Source organism: Aplidium turbinatum, chromosome 8 (assembly GCF_918807975.1).
Source record: "Aplidium turbinatum chromosome 8, kaAplTurb1.1, whole genome shotgun sequence".
In the NCBI taxonomy this organism is placed as follows: Eukaryota; Metazoa; Chordata; class Ascidiacea; order Aplousobranchia; family Polyclinidae; genus Aplidium; species Aplidium turbinatum.
Genome location: NC_137479.1, coordinates 22,877,437 through 22,892,904, shown reverse-complemented (window position 1 = coordinate 22,892,904; position 15,468 = coordinate 22,877,437). Strand labels below are relative to the sequence as shown.

The window sequence follows — 15,468 nt, the reverse complement described above, 5'->3', positions numbered from 1 at the left end:
TGCAAGTGTAACTTAAAACTAAGATGTGATAAGCAACTGCACATAAGCATTAAGCATGCAACAATAAAAAAAAATTAAGTGGCTATTTAACTGGAGCAGTTTCTAGATTTGCATCGCCTGCGAAACTAAACCATACGCAGTTCGTCAGCAAGCTAGTTCTGTTGTAAAATATCACAATTTTTTAGTAAATGTGCCTTTGGCCGTCAACATTTTAAAGTTCGGAAATTTTGTTACTTTTGAAATTCGCTTTCTTTGTTGTGTACCGTTATTAAATATCTTGTCGCCTTACTGTCTCATGTTGGTTGTAATGTATAGGCTAGTGTTGTATTGTACCGTATCTGGCTATAAATTTCTTAAAAGGATTTAGTGATTTGGTTTTACACTTGTGCCATGTTCTTTAAAGTAGTCAGATGACTACATCATTGCTGATTGTCACTGACACGTCATTGCTGTCTTAAGAGCATGCTCACAGTCACAACGGTTTTGTGGCATGGTGAAAAGCCCATACTGCCTTATCACCACAAATTGATTCATGAAGCACAAACTCATCATGGTGTTCGGTAAATTAAAAGAGGTAGCGATGCCATGATATTGGGTTGCTTGGAGAGTGGAAGAATGACATTCTCTAAACTTATCTCGTCGGGGTACGCAAGCGGGTAGCCTCTGCAACAAATTCCTTGCCGAACATGAAGTTTATCTCAAGCAGAACAAACAAGCGGCAACCGGGGATTTCCCTGAACTAGTCAAGCATGATTTGATGTGCGGAGGATGCGCAAAGATAAACAACTGATGAAGATTTTAAAACAAACTCTTAAAGCAAATTTCAAACCAACAATGTGTTTCTGAGATAACATAGTTAAAGGCAAAATCGATGAAAAAGTGCTATGTTAGTTGATGATCTGTCGCAATCGACCGAATTACCTAAGTCCACACCACAGTCAGCCTGCTGTGTTGCCAAAAAGACCTCGCCAAAGGTTCCACACATCTATTTTAATAACGTTAGATTTTTCCAAAATTTTAGTTACAAGGTTTTTCCAGCGCACTTAGATAAGTTTGAACTAGCGATCATAAGTGAAAATTTTGGGTAGTAGGGTCACAACTCACAACAAACAAAGTTGTGAAGTCTAAACGAAAACCATTAAAAAATCTCAGTTGTTATAGAGCAGGGGTTCTTAACCTTTTTTGTCTCGTTTACCCCTTGCCGAATGAAAAAAGTAAAATTTACCCCCACCGTTTTGGTGGCCCCTTGTGATGTCATCGTGTCCCGTCAACCATGTTTCACACAGATAAGTGCCGTAGTTGGAAAAGGTATAACTTCAAACACGGTATCCTTCAGTTAAAACTTTCACCTTCGAAGTAATCGTCAAAGTTCTTTTTTAAGGCGGCAAGGTGCTGGCATATTTCGAGGTCAGAAATGTCGTTGCGACTTCTACTGACTTTCCAATCATCAAATGTTAGAAAATTTGCATAAATTCCTTTTTGAACTCTTCTACTCAACGGAGATTTGCGTTCTCGAAGAAAAGCTCGATTTCACCATGTAGTTCAAAAACTCGAGACAAAACAAGACCAATAGAAGGCCACCGAACTTCGGTGTGATAAAGGAGAACAGAGTGTTCTGATCCCATCTGCAGTAGAAATGATGGTCGGTGCGTTTTCTCACCAGAGTTGTAAAGCCAGACTTAGCACCGAGCATAGAAGGGACACCGTCTGTGCAAAGTGAACCCACATGATTCCAGGATATATATCTTGTTTTGTTGAAAGAAATTATCCATTTTTTCCAGAACATTAACCGCTTTGGTCTCGTCTCTAAACTTTTGAGTGCAACACTACCAGTTTTTTAATACAGTAACTGAAAAAATGAAGATTGCTTTAATTTATGATTCAATAAATTTACCCCCTCGGTAGGTGAAATTTACCCCCAGGGGGTAAATTTACCCCCGGTTAAGAACCCCTGTTATAGAGCATAAGAAAGTACTTTATAATGACCTAATCCTAATTGGAATGTTCATATGATATAGTACTAGAATCGATGGAGATATTGAGATATTTGAACCATGGTGCATTGTTCTCAACTTTTGTGCAATTCAACGTGCTGTCAGTACGAACTGTACGTACGTGAAGAAGAATGAACCGTACGCTCTTATGTGTTAAATTAGATATACCTGGTGAAATGCCTAATTTAGTTACGATTTTGATTTACCATTACCTTTATTGTTTCTTACAACACACTTTCATTTTTGTACTTGTGAAAACCCAGGTCAGTAAATACACCACAATCAAACATAAACAAATTCTATTCAAGCAGAAAAATACACTACTGTTACGGTGCCTTTCTTTAAATTATGTGTCCCATTCGCTGTCTGTAAGTCATTTATGGAATGTTTACGTTGATATGTTCCCTTGGCCTATTGTTCAGACGTCGATTCAGTGCGGTTTGAAAAGTGCATGATCTTTTCTATACAACTTTCTAGTTTTACATTCTGGCGACAGCTTCCGCACAAGCCTAAGGTGTAAATGAAACGAAAGAAGTACTGTAGTGTCTGGTCGTTGGAACGATGATGCTAAACGTTAAATCAATAAAAACTCTTTCAACTTACCTCAGCCGTAACTTCTGATTCAGCCATCTTTGACCTGTTTCTCCCAACCCAAAGTGCACTTCTGTGGCTTTTAGTGACGTACTAATGAGTCTCTAGTCGGGCTAATAAATCCAAGGCTTCAAATAGCGATAATCCAAAATGCGACAACGTCCTTTCAGTGAAACTTGTGTCTTATCAATCCATTTCCTCTGGCAACAGGTAACCTCTTAAAATCGTAACTTAAAACAATCTTTGAAGTGTCTGCTGTAACAAACAAATGGCAAGACTAATAAGTTTGTTCAGTCACGATTATTTACTTTTCTAGCTTCATACAGTACAATGGGTGCTGTAAGATACGCTACGCACGGCATAGCCACTCACACTTAATCACAGAAGTTTGAAAACTAGACAATTAGTCTCGAAGAACACTCTTGTTGCCTTTTGTCCTGACATGTTGAACATTTCAGAAAAAAACAAACAAGAAAGTAACTTCACATTTTCTATAAAACACAAAACATTTGTGTGTTTTGATTTCAACCCAAGCTCAAACGAGTGCAATACTTTCTAAACCTGACAAGCAAAACAACTAGTCCTAAAAAAGGTTTCAAACCTGTTTAGCTTTTCCTTTTGTCAACTTTGATTCATTCTTATGCTGTGGTATTGACTGCCAATTCATAGCTTTTGAATCAATCGCGAAACACAATGAATCAAAGCGAAAAGCGCTTTGCGGCAACATCAATCCAATATTTCACTTTGTGAGGTCGCCCACACTTGTCTAATTCACTCGTTTTCACATGGAATTATATCACACTGGTTTCATTATTTTAAGTAATATGCCAACGTTTGTCAGAGTTTTATAGAAAGTAAAAGTAGAAATCATAGTTTCTAGTTGCTACCAACAGGTCGTCGCTGATTCAAGAATGTATGACACCATGAATCATGACAGCAAAGTGCTGTACAGTGTACAGTGTACACTGCCACAAAGCAACAAAGTCTACCAAAGTCTGCCACAAAGCAGTAAGCGACCGAAAGAACTATGAAAAAGCGAATATGTCGCTTCTTGAGGTGAAACTATGCCTGCGCACTTTTTGCAAATTGAACACTGCGAGCTGAATAACAGTTAGACAACAAACTAAAAATAAGCGTAATAAGAAATCTTACGTAGCAAGCAATGATTTTCACATTAACGTAATGCAATTCAATTCAATGCTTGAAATTGTAGACAGCAAGACATCCATGCATTGACTTGATTTCACTCAAATAAATTACAAAGCATACAGCCTACGTACTGAACATAGTTATGTTGACAGGGGGTCTGGAAGTACTTTTAGACCCGAGATGATTTCAAGAGTCCGAAATCTTTTCCATGGGGCACAGGTACTTCAAAACGCCGCATTGTTTTTGGCATGGTGCATGCGTATTAAGTCCATCTCGGTTTGGAAACAACTCCTATTTTTTTTTTAGAAAACTACCTTTTTCCTAATGATTTCATTAGCATTTCCCCTTTTTAGGTCATTCTTAATAAGAAGTATCTGGCTTTTTTGACGGTGTCTTGTTTCGGTTGCCCGAGAAATCATTCATTGACACTGGGCCCCAATTAGCCCCTTACAAACTTGGTTGCAGATGAACCAAAAAATACCACAAAAGGTCTCGCAGCAATGCTCTTACATCAACTCCTGCATTTAAACTACAGCATACCAGTCAGCAATCACGTAGGCCTATCCAAAACATGCATTAAATAAATGCAATACCTACCATACAATAGGCTAAATCAGAAATCCTGCTGAAACTCAAATATCAGACAATGGTTTTTACTATTTGCTTTGTCATTTGTCAGTAACCACATAGCCTTTGCTACCCTTTAAATGTTCATTTGACAGAAAATATAGGCGCACAGCTTGTAAAGTGTAACTTCAACTTCTAGCTCAAAATGTTTCTAACACAACTGACTGGATAATCGGATATAGCATTACCTTCCGAAATCACTCAAGGAAACCGTAAACCAGCGACAAATTAGCTCGATAGACGACTACGCTTCGGATTACGTCACCTTCAGCAACAAATATGATAACTGATGAGTCAGCAAAGAGAAAACAACTCCAATGTCGTTGTAAAAGCATCCGTTCATTCATAGCATCACACGAATTAAAAATCTTATGCTGTGCTTTCCAAAACCTCATCATTTTGCAACAAAAATGACGCAAATAAACTCGCAACTGACATAACCAACCACTTGCCTGCAGAAAAACAACCAAGACAACTAACGAGTGAAGCAAAACGTCTCTTGAGTCTTGCGAACAGCCGGTGCAGCTAAAAAATAGCGAAAAAAGCACCACATACAGAAAAAATGCGCAAGTAGTATTTTCCAGTTATATCAAGTCTGCCCATGACAACGTTCAATTGATGTTATTTGGTGATTTGAAGGATAGATTGTCTCGTAACACAAGTGACTTGTTGCAGCTTTGCAGCGATTCATTTCATAATGCTTGGTCGACTAACAATCAATTCAATGGTCGACTAACAATGCAATTCAATGTTATTAAGTTGTTATCGATTGTCTGTCTATGGTTTTTAAAAAGTACCTCTCTACCAAAGCTATAACAATCAATTGGTTACTGAGAGTGAGAGGTGCAGAAGAAAATAGAAACTCTCTGCTTATACAGCAACTTTTGCACGTGGTAGCGCATTCATCAAACGAAAGAATGGTGTTTCAAGTTATTGTAACCCTTGTGTGTCACCTGGTAGATATTTAGCCAATCCAAAGTTCAGCATAAACAACAGAAGATGACAAAAAAATGTTAGCTTGACATTTGACAATTCAACACATAACAAGTCATGCAATATCAATATTGTGGTTGCCCATAATAACGTACTAAAGGGAGTTTACGCCAAATGTCGATCCCATTGCAACTCGTAGAAATTTCTAATTTAAGCATTCAGTACCAAGAAAGGTTTGAATAGATTATTGTATAAATGAAATTAAACATAAATAGTTGATACTATAAGCATCATCAGCTACAATGGTATTTATAGGTTTACGTGTGATTAGCACCAGTGAGTTTTTTGGTCTTCCTTTGATAAAATTTAGAAGAATGAAAGCAGTAAAACATCTGACTTATTGCATTGAATAGTCAGTGTTAAAAAACATGATTGCCTAATCAATACAATGGATTGATGAGTTTGCATGTTGAGAGTCACAAACTACAATCAAATGTACTTTTTATACTGAACGTGAAAATACTGTAGATACTAATAATCTACTGTAAAAAAATCCTTGCACAGTAGCCTATGCAGTTTTGAGTTTATAAAAATTCACTCACATAACTTTCGTATTGAAATTGTTTTATAAATAGAAAATCTTTGAACAGACAGAACACTTGCCAAATATCTCTTAGTCCAACTTCAAATTGCTACTTTCTCGATACGAAATAAACCTAAACGCAGTTATTTTTATCACTGTCTACCCAGCTACTGGAGCAAATAAATCAGTCTCTCATGTTAAAATATATAAACGAGATGACATCAGTTGACCAATGATGTATTGTAAGTTAATAAATCATACACGATCACTCTAGAGTGCAGAAGCACTGCAATGGTCAATAGTAACATGGAACGTTTAAGGCAGTGTTTCTCAACCTTTTTTGACCCAACGCCCCCTTTATGAACTGGCGAAATTTTACCGCCCCCCAACAAAAACGATTGATTACGAAAAGCAAATATATATTTGCGAGCATGAAAACAGTACACTGGCAGTAGTGATTACGTCATAATGGAACTCACCAGATTTTGTGATATACTGAAAAATTACTGAATTTAAATTTTAAATAGATAGCGTTTGTAAACAAAACGGTTGGTCAATCAAATACGACGATGGTGTAAGAGAAATTGTTTGGCTATCGTGCGAGCATGTAGAGTAGATTATCTAGAAAATGATGTGACGAAATCGTTACGCTGGGCGGTAGATGGGTTAAACCAGAATGCCCCTTAATAATCAAAACGCCCCCCTTAAGCCGAGGTAATCATACCGCCCCCCTGAAAAATCAAAATGCCCCCGGAGGGCGATACCGCCCCCGTTGAGAACCACTGGTTTACCGCTTTGCTAATGTTACGTGTACAATGAAATGCGTTTTTACTCTCTTTCTTTGATATTTTCACCAAACTCTTTTCCGCTCGCGTTTGCTGTCGTAGACCGCTTAGAGTTCAATGTTTGAAGTAACAGAAACTTAGCTGTTTTGTTTTATCTATAGGCCACTAGGGAAATACTCAAATACAGTACACTATAACAGTGAACAACGCTCATTGAGTTTGCCGTAGTTATCGCAAACGACAATGCGAATATGTACACCAGGTCGCCAAAAGATGTAGCGTAAATAGAACTGTGGGCTGTTCTTGTAGAATATCACACACACGTCATTCAAATAATTTTTAGACGTAATTACTGGCTAACTAAAATTCTGTCAAGGAATGAATTATTGTTTCTGTTAAAGAGCTTTTTGAAACATTGTTCTTTTTCAGGCAGAGTAGGATAAAAGCTTTGAAATTCACATAAATTATTAATTAGTTTTTCATTGATTGCAATGCAAACGTGAAACCAAAAGTGCACTATCAATCTCGCTGACAAAATTGGTGTAGTCTTTTTACATGGATTTAACGTCTGTAGACATTGAATCCATCTGAAAAGAATCTACTTTTTTAATTGAGATAACGACTTTTTGACTTTTATGACAGAAACCGCGTGACTTCTATTTTTGTAATGCATTAAATTGATATTAGCGTCAGAGCCTGCGGAAGTGCTGTGCCCTCAATGCGGTTAACACATGCTACTCTTCATCAAAATCACATTGAAAAACTACTGGAGCCATCGAGAGGATACTTTGTGTTCGGTACCAAAAAGATTTACGGGCCTCCAAAACAAGAAACTTCTAAAAAAAGAAAATTCTTAAATATGAAAAAAAGTGTCTCAAAAGAAAGGAAATACAGGTAAAGCAATCAGAGAAAAATGTAGATTTCCCCACAAAGCAGGTGTTGTCTTTAAAATATATAGTTTGTATGCAATCGCGCCATAGCAAACGAACAGGTAGTATTTATTTAAGTTACCGGGCCCCATAAAAAGATTTCGAGCCCCTAAAATCATATCGAACCCGGGTCCAAAAGTAGCCTATTGTATTAGCCATCCTGTCTTAGCTCCTGACGATCACAACTTAACGTAGATGCGTCTAATCTCCCAAACCATAACTAATGAACTAAATGAAGGTATTTGAAGTAGGCTTGTCCACAACTTGTGCTTTTGTCATCGACAGACGACAACACTCACATTTCACGAAACTGACACGAATGCAATTGCAATGAATGTTTGAAATATAAAACTCCTCTGGTTGGTTTTGCATTTTCATGTCGGTATGCGTGCTTTAGAATATTACCAAGTCAAAACCCTAACCGGCCTACCCTGCCAGTAGGGCAGTAGGCTATGTTGTTTTTAGCCTCCTCTCTCGGTGCACCAAGTTCTATTTATACACCAAGTTTAGCATATGGATTTCAGTACCCAGCTTTGTATGCAAATCCACATACCATGCTATAGGTCACATAATAGGCTGTGCTCATAACAGCTAAGGGCAAGTCTGTCTTTATCGCCTTGTACACCAATTAGACTCTTAAAATATAGCAATATGTAAGAAGTATGACTTGTATAGGTCTGTTAGGCAAACATTCTATTTATTGCAAATCAATGCAGACTACCAACATTAATCACCACAGGCCAATGCATTTGTGGAGCCATGATCACAATTCATTACTTGTCTCACTTCTGCATAAAATCATAAGCTGCACTGTAAAAAACATTGGTTGCATGCTAAATATATAACTGCTTGCACGCAAGTGCGTGAATACTGCTCCTCAGAAAGCAAATCAGTGTTTTTTTACATTGATTTAACGGTTGCAGACGTTGAATCAATTAAATTTGAAGTAGACGATTTGCTGCCTGGCTTACCAACTCAAAATATATGATGGATTTGTGACAATTTGCAAACGCAACATTTTTATTGTAAATAATGAATCAGGAACTAAGATATTGCCGCATAAGCTGTTTCTCCCCAACAAAATGTGAGTAGCCCAAAAAGAAACTGCCATTATCGGTAGGCTAAACGCTAGCTACTGTTTATTAAAATCTAAGATTTCGTTGTAATACATTTTATTCACTTGCCAAATATGCAATCGATGAGGTATTTAACATTTCTTCTCACAAGTAAAAAATATATCTGACCAATCAAAATACACTCTAAAAAATATAGTTAACAACTGGAATAAGAGGAAATAAAGGAAAAAATGATTTAATTTGTAAGTATACACAATACACATGGTAAACAGAAAGTTTTGTTTATGGAATTGTTTGATGACGTTAAATAACTTGATCAATTCATGAAACAAACTTAATCACATTGAGGTCACCCCATAGACAGACGTGATTGCAGCAATTAGGTATAAAATAATAGCAAAAAATTGTACATATTTATCGACAGTAGCCTAGACGCCCCATGTAACCAAACCGTCTAATGTGATGTCATGTTTACACGAAACGTGAGAATATCAGAAACTATAGGGTTATTCGCACTGACGTGCAACACAGCATTACAAACTTTGTTAATCTCGTACATTTGACTTATGAAACTCCAATTCAATATTAAAGTAGGTTGGTTTGGTTTTGAATCTTTATCCTCGATCTGACAAATCCTTGATAGGTTCTTCCTGGTAGTTTCGCATACTTGCAGAGGCTTTTGACGCAGGTCCGGTTACCGCGATTGACAGAGTGAAATTTCCGATTGTATTGAAGTGTTGTTGCCAAGGAATTATTCCATCTATTAGGTGCCGCTGAATGGAGAGCAGTCCTTAGAATACGTTGCTCATGCGCATACCCCAAGAGTCGAACCAGCGCCACTTGAGCTTCTTTGTTCAGGAAACCACGCACTGACAAACTGAGCTATCGGAGTGAACTGAGCTATCGGGCGAACTGAGCGATCGGGGCGAACCTATTTTGTAGTAGATTGGAAACCTTTACAGTGATTTACCATTGCTCGACAAGAATATGATAACGAATTTTAATATAAAGAACGTATTTCATTTACATGTGTACACTTAACTTATCATTTTGACTATCTCTCGTGTTTGAAGATAATTGCCTAGTCTTTTCCATTGAAGCGTCTTCCGAAGGCCGAAGACTTCTGTGCGTCAACTTAATGAAAGCACACGTATTGACGTAATCTCAATAGCACAAGTAAACTTGCCAAAGTCAAAGATGTTTGAAGCTGGGGACATGTTGCAACTTTTATTCGCCCATGGACAGATCCAACAAGTAGCTTTAGAGGGGGAATTTTAAACAAAACAAAATGATGTGTAGGTCTACATTAATCCGATACCGTAAATACAGTTACTTTTGTGTGTTTAAGGGTTGGAGGGAATGATCGTCTCAATCTCCATCTAGATCCGCCACTGCATCTACCCTCACTGTCTTGAGCTTAGTGATTTACCCGCCTGTTCGGTCGCTGGAGATCTGAGATATGTTAAATTGCAGGAACTCTATCCACTTTTAGAATTCGGGAGGGGGGTGATTTTTGGACAGTGGGCTAAAATCGTCATAGTCATTTCAACAAAAACGTTCAACTCGTCTTAGTCATTCCAACGACTTCAATGAGTGGGGGGGGGAAGTGATTACCCCCCTCCTTTGGATAGAGCTCATGTTAAATTGCCTCTATTTTCACTTGTAAAAACAACCTGTTGCCAATTGCCAAGAGAGTCAATGATATCAGGTTGGTTTACACACGGGAGTGCAGTGCACCCGACGGATCTCTTTAAAGCGTTTACAAGAGCCTCAAAGGACCCGTAGATGTTAAGTTGGAGACTACTGTTTTAAAGGTTAAGATGTTTCATAAGAATCACCTGTGAAAACAAAACATTTCTCCTCCTGTGAACGTAGCCTATAAGTCTTTCTATTCCACCTGACGTTTGCTTACTTGCTTCAAGATATTTTTTTCCGCTATAGGCTACATTTATGCTGCACTATGCTATACATATACATTAAATTGACAAAGAATGTGCAACAACCACGTGGTATACCAAAACACAAGATCGACTGGATTGGTAACAAAAAGGGAAGGCCTTCGCTTTGCATTGGGCTACTACAAACTGAGAATGATGATGCTGATACATTTATGCTGCAGCTACTAAAACCATTACTGACACATTTTTAACATTTAGCAAATAACCGACACTAACCGTAGATTTGTTAACTTGCAGCTAAATGTAAGAAAAACTTGTAGCTAGTTCAATTCAGAAATCGCTCACTATCATTTCGAATCGTTGAAAGTACGTCATCTTTAAGATGATGGGATTGATTCATTTATTACGGCGAAAATTATTTTATTTTCTGCATTCGCACTTACATGCTCAAACGAGTCTTTTGCTCTCATTTCTTAGTCGCACCGTGACATGATGGCATGCTGACGCGTTTCCGCTATTACGTCATCGACATTCGTTAAAGAAAGTAATAATTTTGAGCTACCGGTTTCTACAACTTGCTGTAATTGCAAAGCCTCAGTCAATTTGGTTTATATCATGTAAGTCATGGTGCAAATTTTGGTCCTAAAATTTATTTCGTTTAGGCTACGACACGACTATGATGAAATAATGTACGCCTACTTGATTACTGCCACTAAACACAATGTTTTTGAAGCTGACATAACCACAAGAGCCAGTCCACAGACAGTAACTAACCCAAAGGGAGGGGCACTAGATCAGCTATTGCTTTGTAGTTTGTACATACGCTATAATGATGATGTCCCAAATGCGCAAATGGGTTCAATCTCGTTCAGTGGAAGATCCTTCCGGCGATTACCCTCCTCTCTAAAATATAGAAAAGTAACTTCATCTACAGTGTATTTGCAAGGTCAGATTAAGATAGACCTACACAGCATTGTGTTGTTAAAGTCGCCATTCTGAGACTACTCGCTGGATCCACCCCTGCTTTCGTTGGAAAAATTTTCGTAAATTTTAAGCCTATTCTGTTTATTGTCTGTATAGCTGCATCGGATTTGTTTTTGTAGTAAGCTATTAATAATTCTAAAACAACCTGTTCCCATAAACTGATCGGATGCCATTAGCCTCACTTGCATTTTAAAAGGATGTGAACGATCCGTTGTCGTAGGCTACTATAGACTATTATTATAGTCAAGTCGGTGCGATCTTTGACGTAGGCTAGATCTTTGAGGTAGCACTAGATCAGTGGTTCTCAATCTTTTTGTCTTGGCGGATCTCTTTTGCTGCTCTCGAAGCGGTGGCGGACCCTTAACATTTTTAATTTGAAATTTATATTGCATCTCCCAACGGAAGCAAACATTCCATAAGTTTCAAATAAGACGATTGATGACATTGACAAAGTTATTTCATGAGCTATATATTGACACACGGGATCAAAAATCAGTACACTAATCTATTGCCTATGCTAATTTAATGTTTTCTATAAATTTTATCCCAATTTAATACAATTTTGCCAAGTTTACAAAAAGTTCTTCCTTTGTCATTTGCAATCAATGTTTCGTTGTAATCAGAGAGGGGGGTGATCTTGATCTTGAAGATCACAAGTGATCTTGAAGATCAAGATCGTGATCTTGATCTTGATCTTCAAGATCACTTTTTTTTTGGTGATCTTGATCTAAGATCACTTTTTTGGTGTGATCTTGATCTTGAAGAACAATAAGATCAAGATCACTTTAAAATTAAAGTTTACTTCCTAGATAGAGGCATTTTTTTAAAACTTGTACTGTACAAAGTAGTTAGTGGCGACTACTAACATTAAGCCACTGCTAATCTGGTATGTGTCGAACAAAAGACGATTTAAAACCTCCATCTAATCTGGTCAGTGTTGCCATTTCAAAATTGAAAAAGTTTTCGGTGTTGGTCATAATAAATAAGTCAACTTCCGTGTACTTTATGTTGACGTATAATAAAAAATGATTTAACTTTGTTCACAATTTCCATGTGTGAATTTTAAAGAAATGTTTGCTTTCTTTGACCCAATTTTAGATGTTTCAAAAGTGTAGAATGGCGGTGTTAAAAAATCTGGACTCTAGCCGACTTTGGTCATGTAAAGTGGTTTATTGCTGCAAATCAACCAGACCAAGACTTGTTTAGGGTCTGAGTATGGAGCGGTTTGTTTGACCGCAAACCTCTGGAACTTTTTTGATAGCAGACAACAGTATCAAGGTTGCCAGATGGGTAAATGGTGCAATAAACATTGACATAACACAGTGAAAGTTAAAACAACTTAGTAACACGAATAAAAACTCCAACATAAACCAGACAAAAATTTGGTAAAAAATGATGCAGTTAAACTTTATTATTATTTATTTATTATAAATAAAAAGCATAAAACTAATTGCTTTTTCAGTAGGCTACTATTGTAATTAACCTCGGCCTTGGGGTGACGTTGCGATTCTACGCAAACTACGTCAACAATTGATAGGCCTAATAGCAACAGTCACTAACTCATTACAATTCTTAGGCCAGCGATCGAGTAGTTAAAAGTAAAAGTTAGCAATACCAACTATATACCTTTACCCGGGTTGCTTATGTACAGTATAGGCTAGTAACTATTTTTTGCAACATCATTGACCAAAAACTTCATTTTTTTTCAAGTACACAAAAAGTGATCTTGAAAGTGATCTTGATCTTCAAGATCACGATCTTGATCTTGATCTTCAAGATCACTTAGTTTGGTGATCTTGATCTTGATCTTCAAGATCACCTATACTTGGTGATCTTGATCTTCAAGATCACCAATACTGGTGATCTTGCCCATCTCTGGTTGTAATCACATTCATGTTGAAACTGTGAGTGCTAATAGGCTGCTGACTAATGTTTGGAATTCTAAATTAAGCATTGATAAAGAATCTGCTACCTCAAAGAATGAAGTTGAACATACATAACCTTATAAAAAGAATTAACTCTCTTAGCCTATATGACATTTTTTCGGTTAAGAAACCGAACCTTTGTACGACACCTTTTGAAATTTCAAACGACATAGCCTACAGTTGAAAATCATTGTTTATTTGTAATGCACGAATAAAGCACAACCATTTTTTAAATGTCGCAATTTATAAATCATGCTGAAAATTTGAAAATTTCCCCCCTAATAACGCTTCGCGGACCCCTTGGCTCGGGGTCTGTGGAACCGTGATTTAGAACCGCTGAACTAAATACTGAGCTTTAAAATTTTGCCAGATTTTTGGATGTCGTGCTCACCCTGTCCCGAAGTGTTTTTAGCAACCTAATTGATTTACCTTCAGACTGACATAAAATGTTTTTTGTTATTTGCCACTGGCAATTTTGACAGATTTTTGGATTATTTTTGGATTAACCTCCTAAGCCAGGGGTTCTCAACCTGTGGTAGCCTACGCGTACCACTAGTGGTACGGTACGCGAAGGTCTTTCAGGTGGTACGCGGGTAGCTTCCTTTTTTTTCACAACTTTATATTTAGTTTATCTGGTTTTGTTTACAATAAAAAAATATCCGAATCCTATTCGTATTGTTACGTAGCTATTCCTGTTGTTTCGTATCATTACGATCTATCTTCAAAATACAGGTCATGTTAATTGTCAACAAGGAGCACAGTTGCTTTGAAAAGCCGTAGGGGAAGGTCGGAACCTGCGAGCCACTTTTTTCTTTTAGATGCATATCTTCTACGTTTCTCAATATTTTTCTCTAAAAATTGGCTTTGCAATGCCTTGTAGTGCTACCTACTCTACAGCAAAAGCACAAGTTATTATTTCAACGAATGTTTAATTTACGCTCTAAAACATAAACACGCGCCAAGCGGCTTATCGCACCCCACATGTGGGGAGCGATAAGCCACAATTGCGATAAGCCAAAAAATGTAGTATTTTAGCAAAGAAATCACTTCGCCATATCAAAAATACAATTCTACAACATAGTTGTATTATTTATGTGTGAAATCAATCTTCAAGCCAGCTTCCAAGCTTTAAATTTTGAAATAAGCGATGGAGAATTTTCAGATGATTCCTTGGGATGAGTTGTCAGAATTTTCATGTGAAATAGCATAATTAATAGTTGCAAACGAAACAAAAGTCAGAATTGTGATATATCCTAATGGAAAGGTGTGAAAACAAAAAAATGATGTCATATGACCCTTTAACATTTACTACCACAGGCACTTGTCATGGCTTGAAGGTCCCAACACAAGGTGACTCAAGGCTCCCTACCTGATCGTTCCGAAATGAAACAACAGCTGAAAAAAAACTTACATTGCTATCTAAAAAACTTTCAGCAAAATCTCATCATAAATACATCACCTACCACTACAAAAAAGTTCATGAACTTTTCTTGCATAACAAATGAGTTATTTTAAAACACATTCAGCCAAAAAAATTTACTTTTTTAACCCAAAATCTATAAATCCTCTTTGCACCTTCATTTTTAGTACAATTTTGACCAAAGGATTGTGGGAAAGTTATCTAAGCATAAAAAATATAATGACGTCAAAAAATGCAAAAAGAGTACTTTATATTAAAAACAACGGGGGTGGATTATTGCTCCCACCATGATCATGGGTCCCGACCTTCCCCTACAACGCTGCGGGACAGTGGGCGTTATGTCAAATGATTGCTCTTGATAGATATCATCTACTGTGTTATAGCTTAAGCTACAAATAGCGTTGAATAATGCTAGTTGTAAGCTAAAAATAGATCGGAATAAAATGTTCAATAACAGTTACAAGGAATGTTCTCCAATAAACTTGTAGCTCAGCATGACCTCTTCATATTCAACGCTAGCTTCCCATGCTGTTCCACAGCTACTGATTTTCCTTTCCTCGTGGGAATGCGAGCA

General features: G+C 37.2%; 1 protein-coding gene across 1 annotated transcript in view; it reads right to left on the bottom strand.

Moving 5' to 3' along the window:
- Positions 1-2,634, bottom strand: part of LOC145775317 (unconventional myosin-X-like) — a 39,450-nt gene extending 36,816 nt beyond the window's left edge. The window contains exon 1 of the mRNA XM_082586590.1: positions 2,598-2,634. Coding sequence (XP_082442716.1) covers positions 2,598-2,624 — 27 coding nt within the window. The 5' untranslated portion in view covers positions 2,625-2,634. The remainder of the gene's footprint in view (positions 1-2,597) is intronic.
- Positions 2,635-15,468: the final 12,834 nt, after the last annotated feature.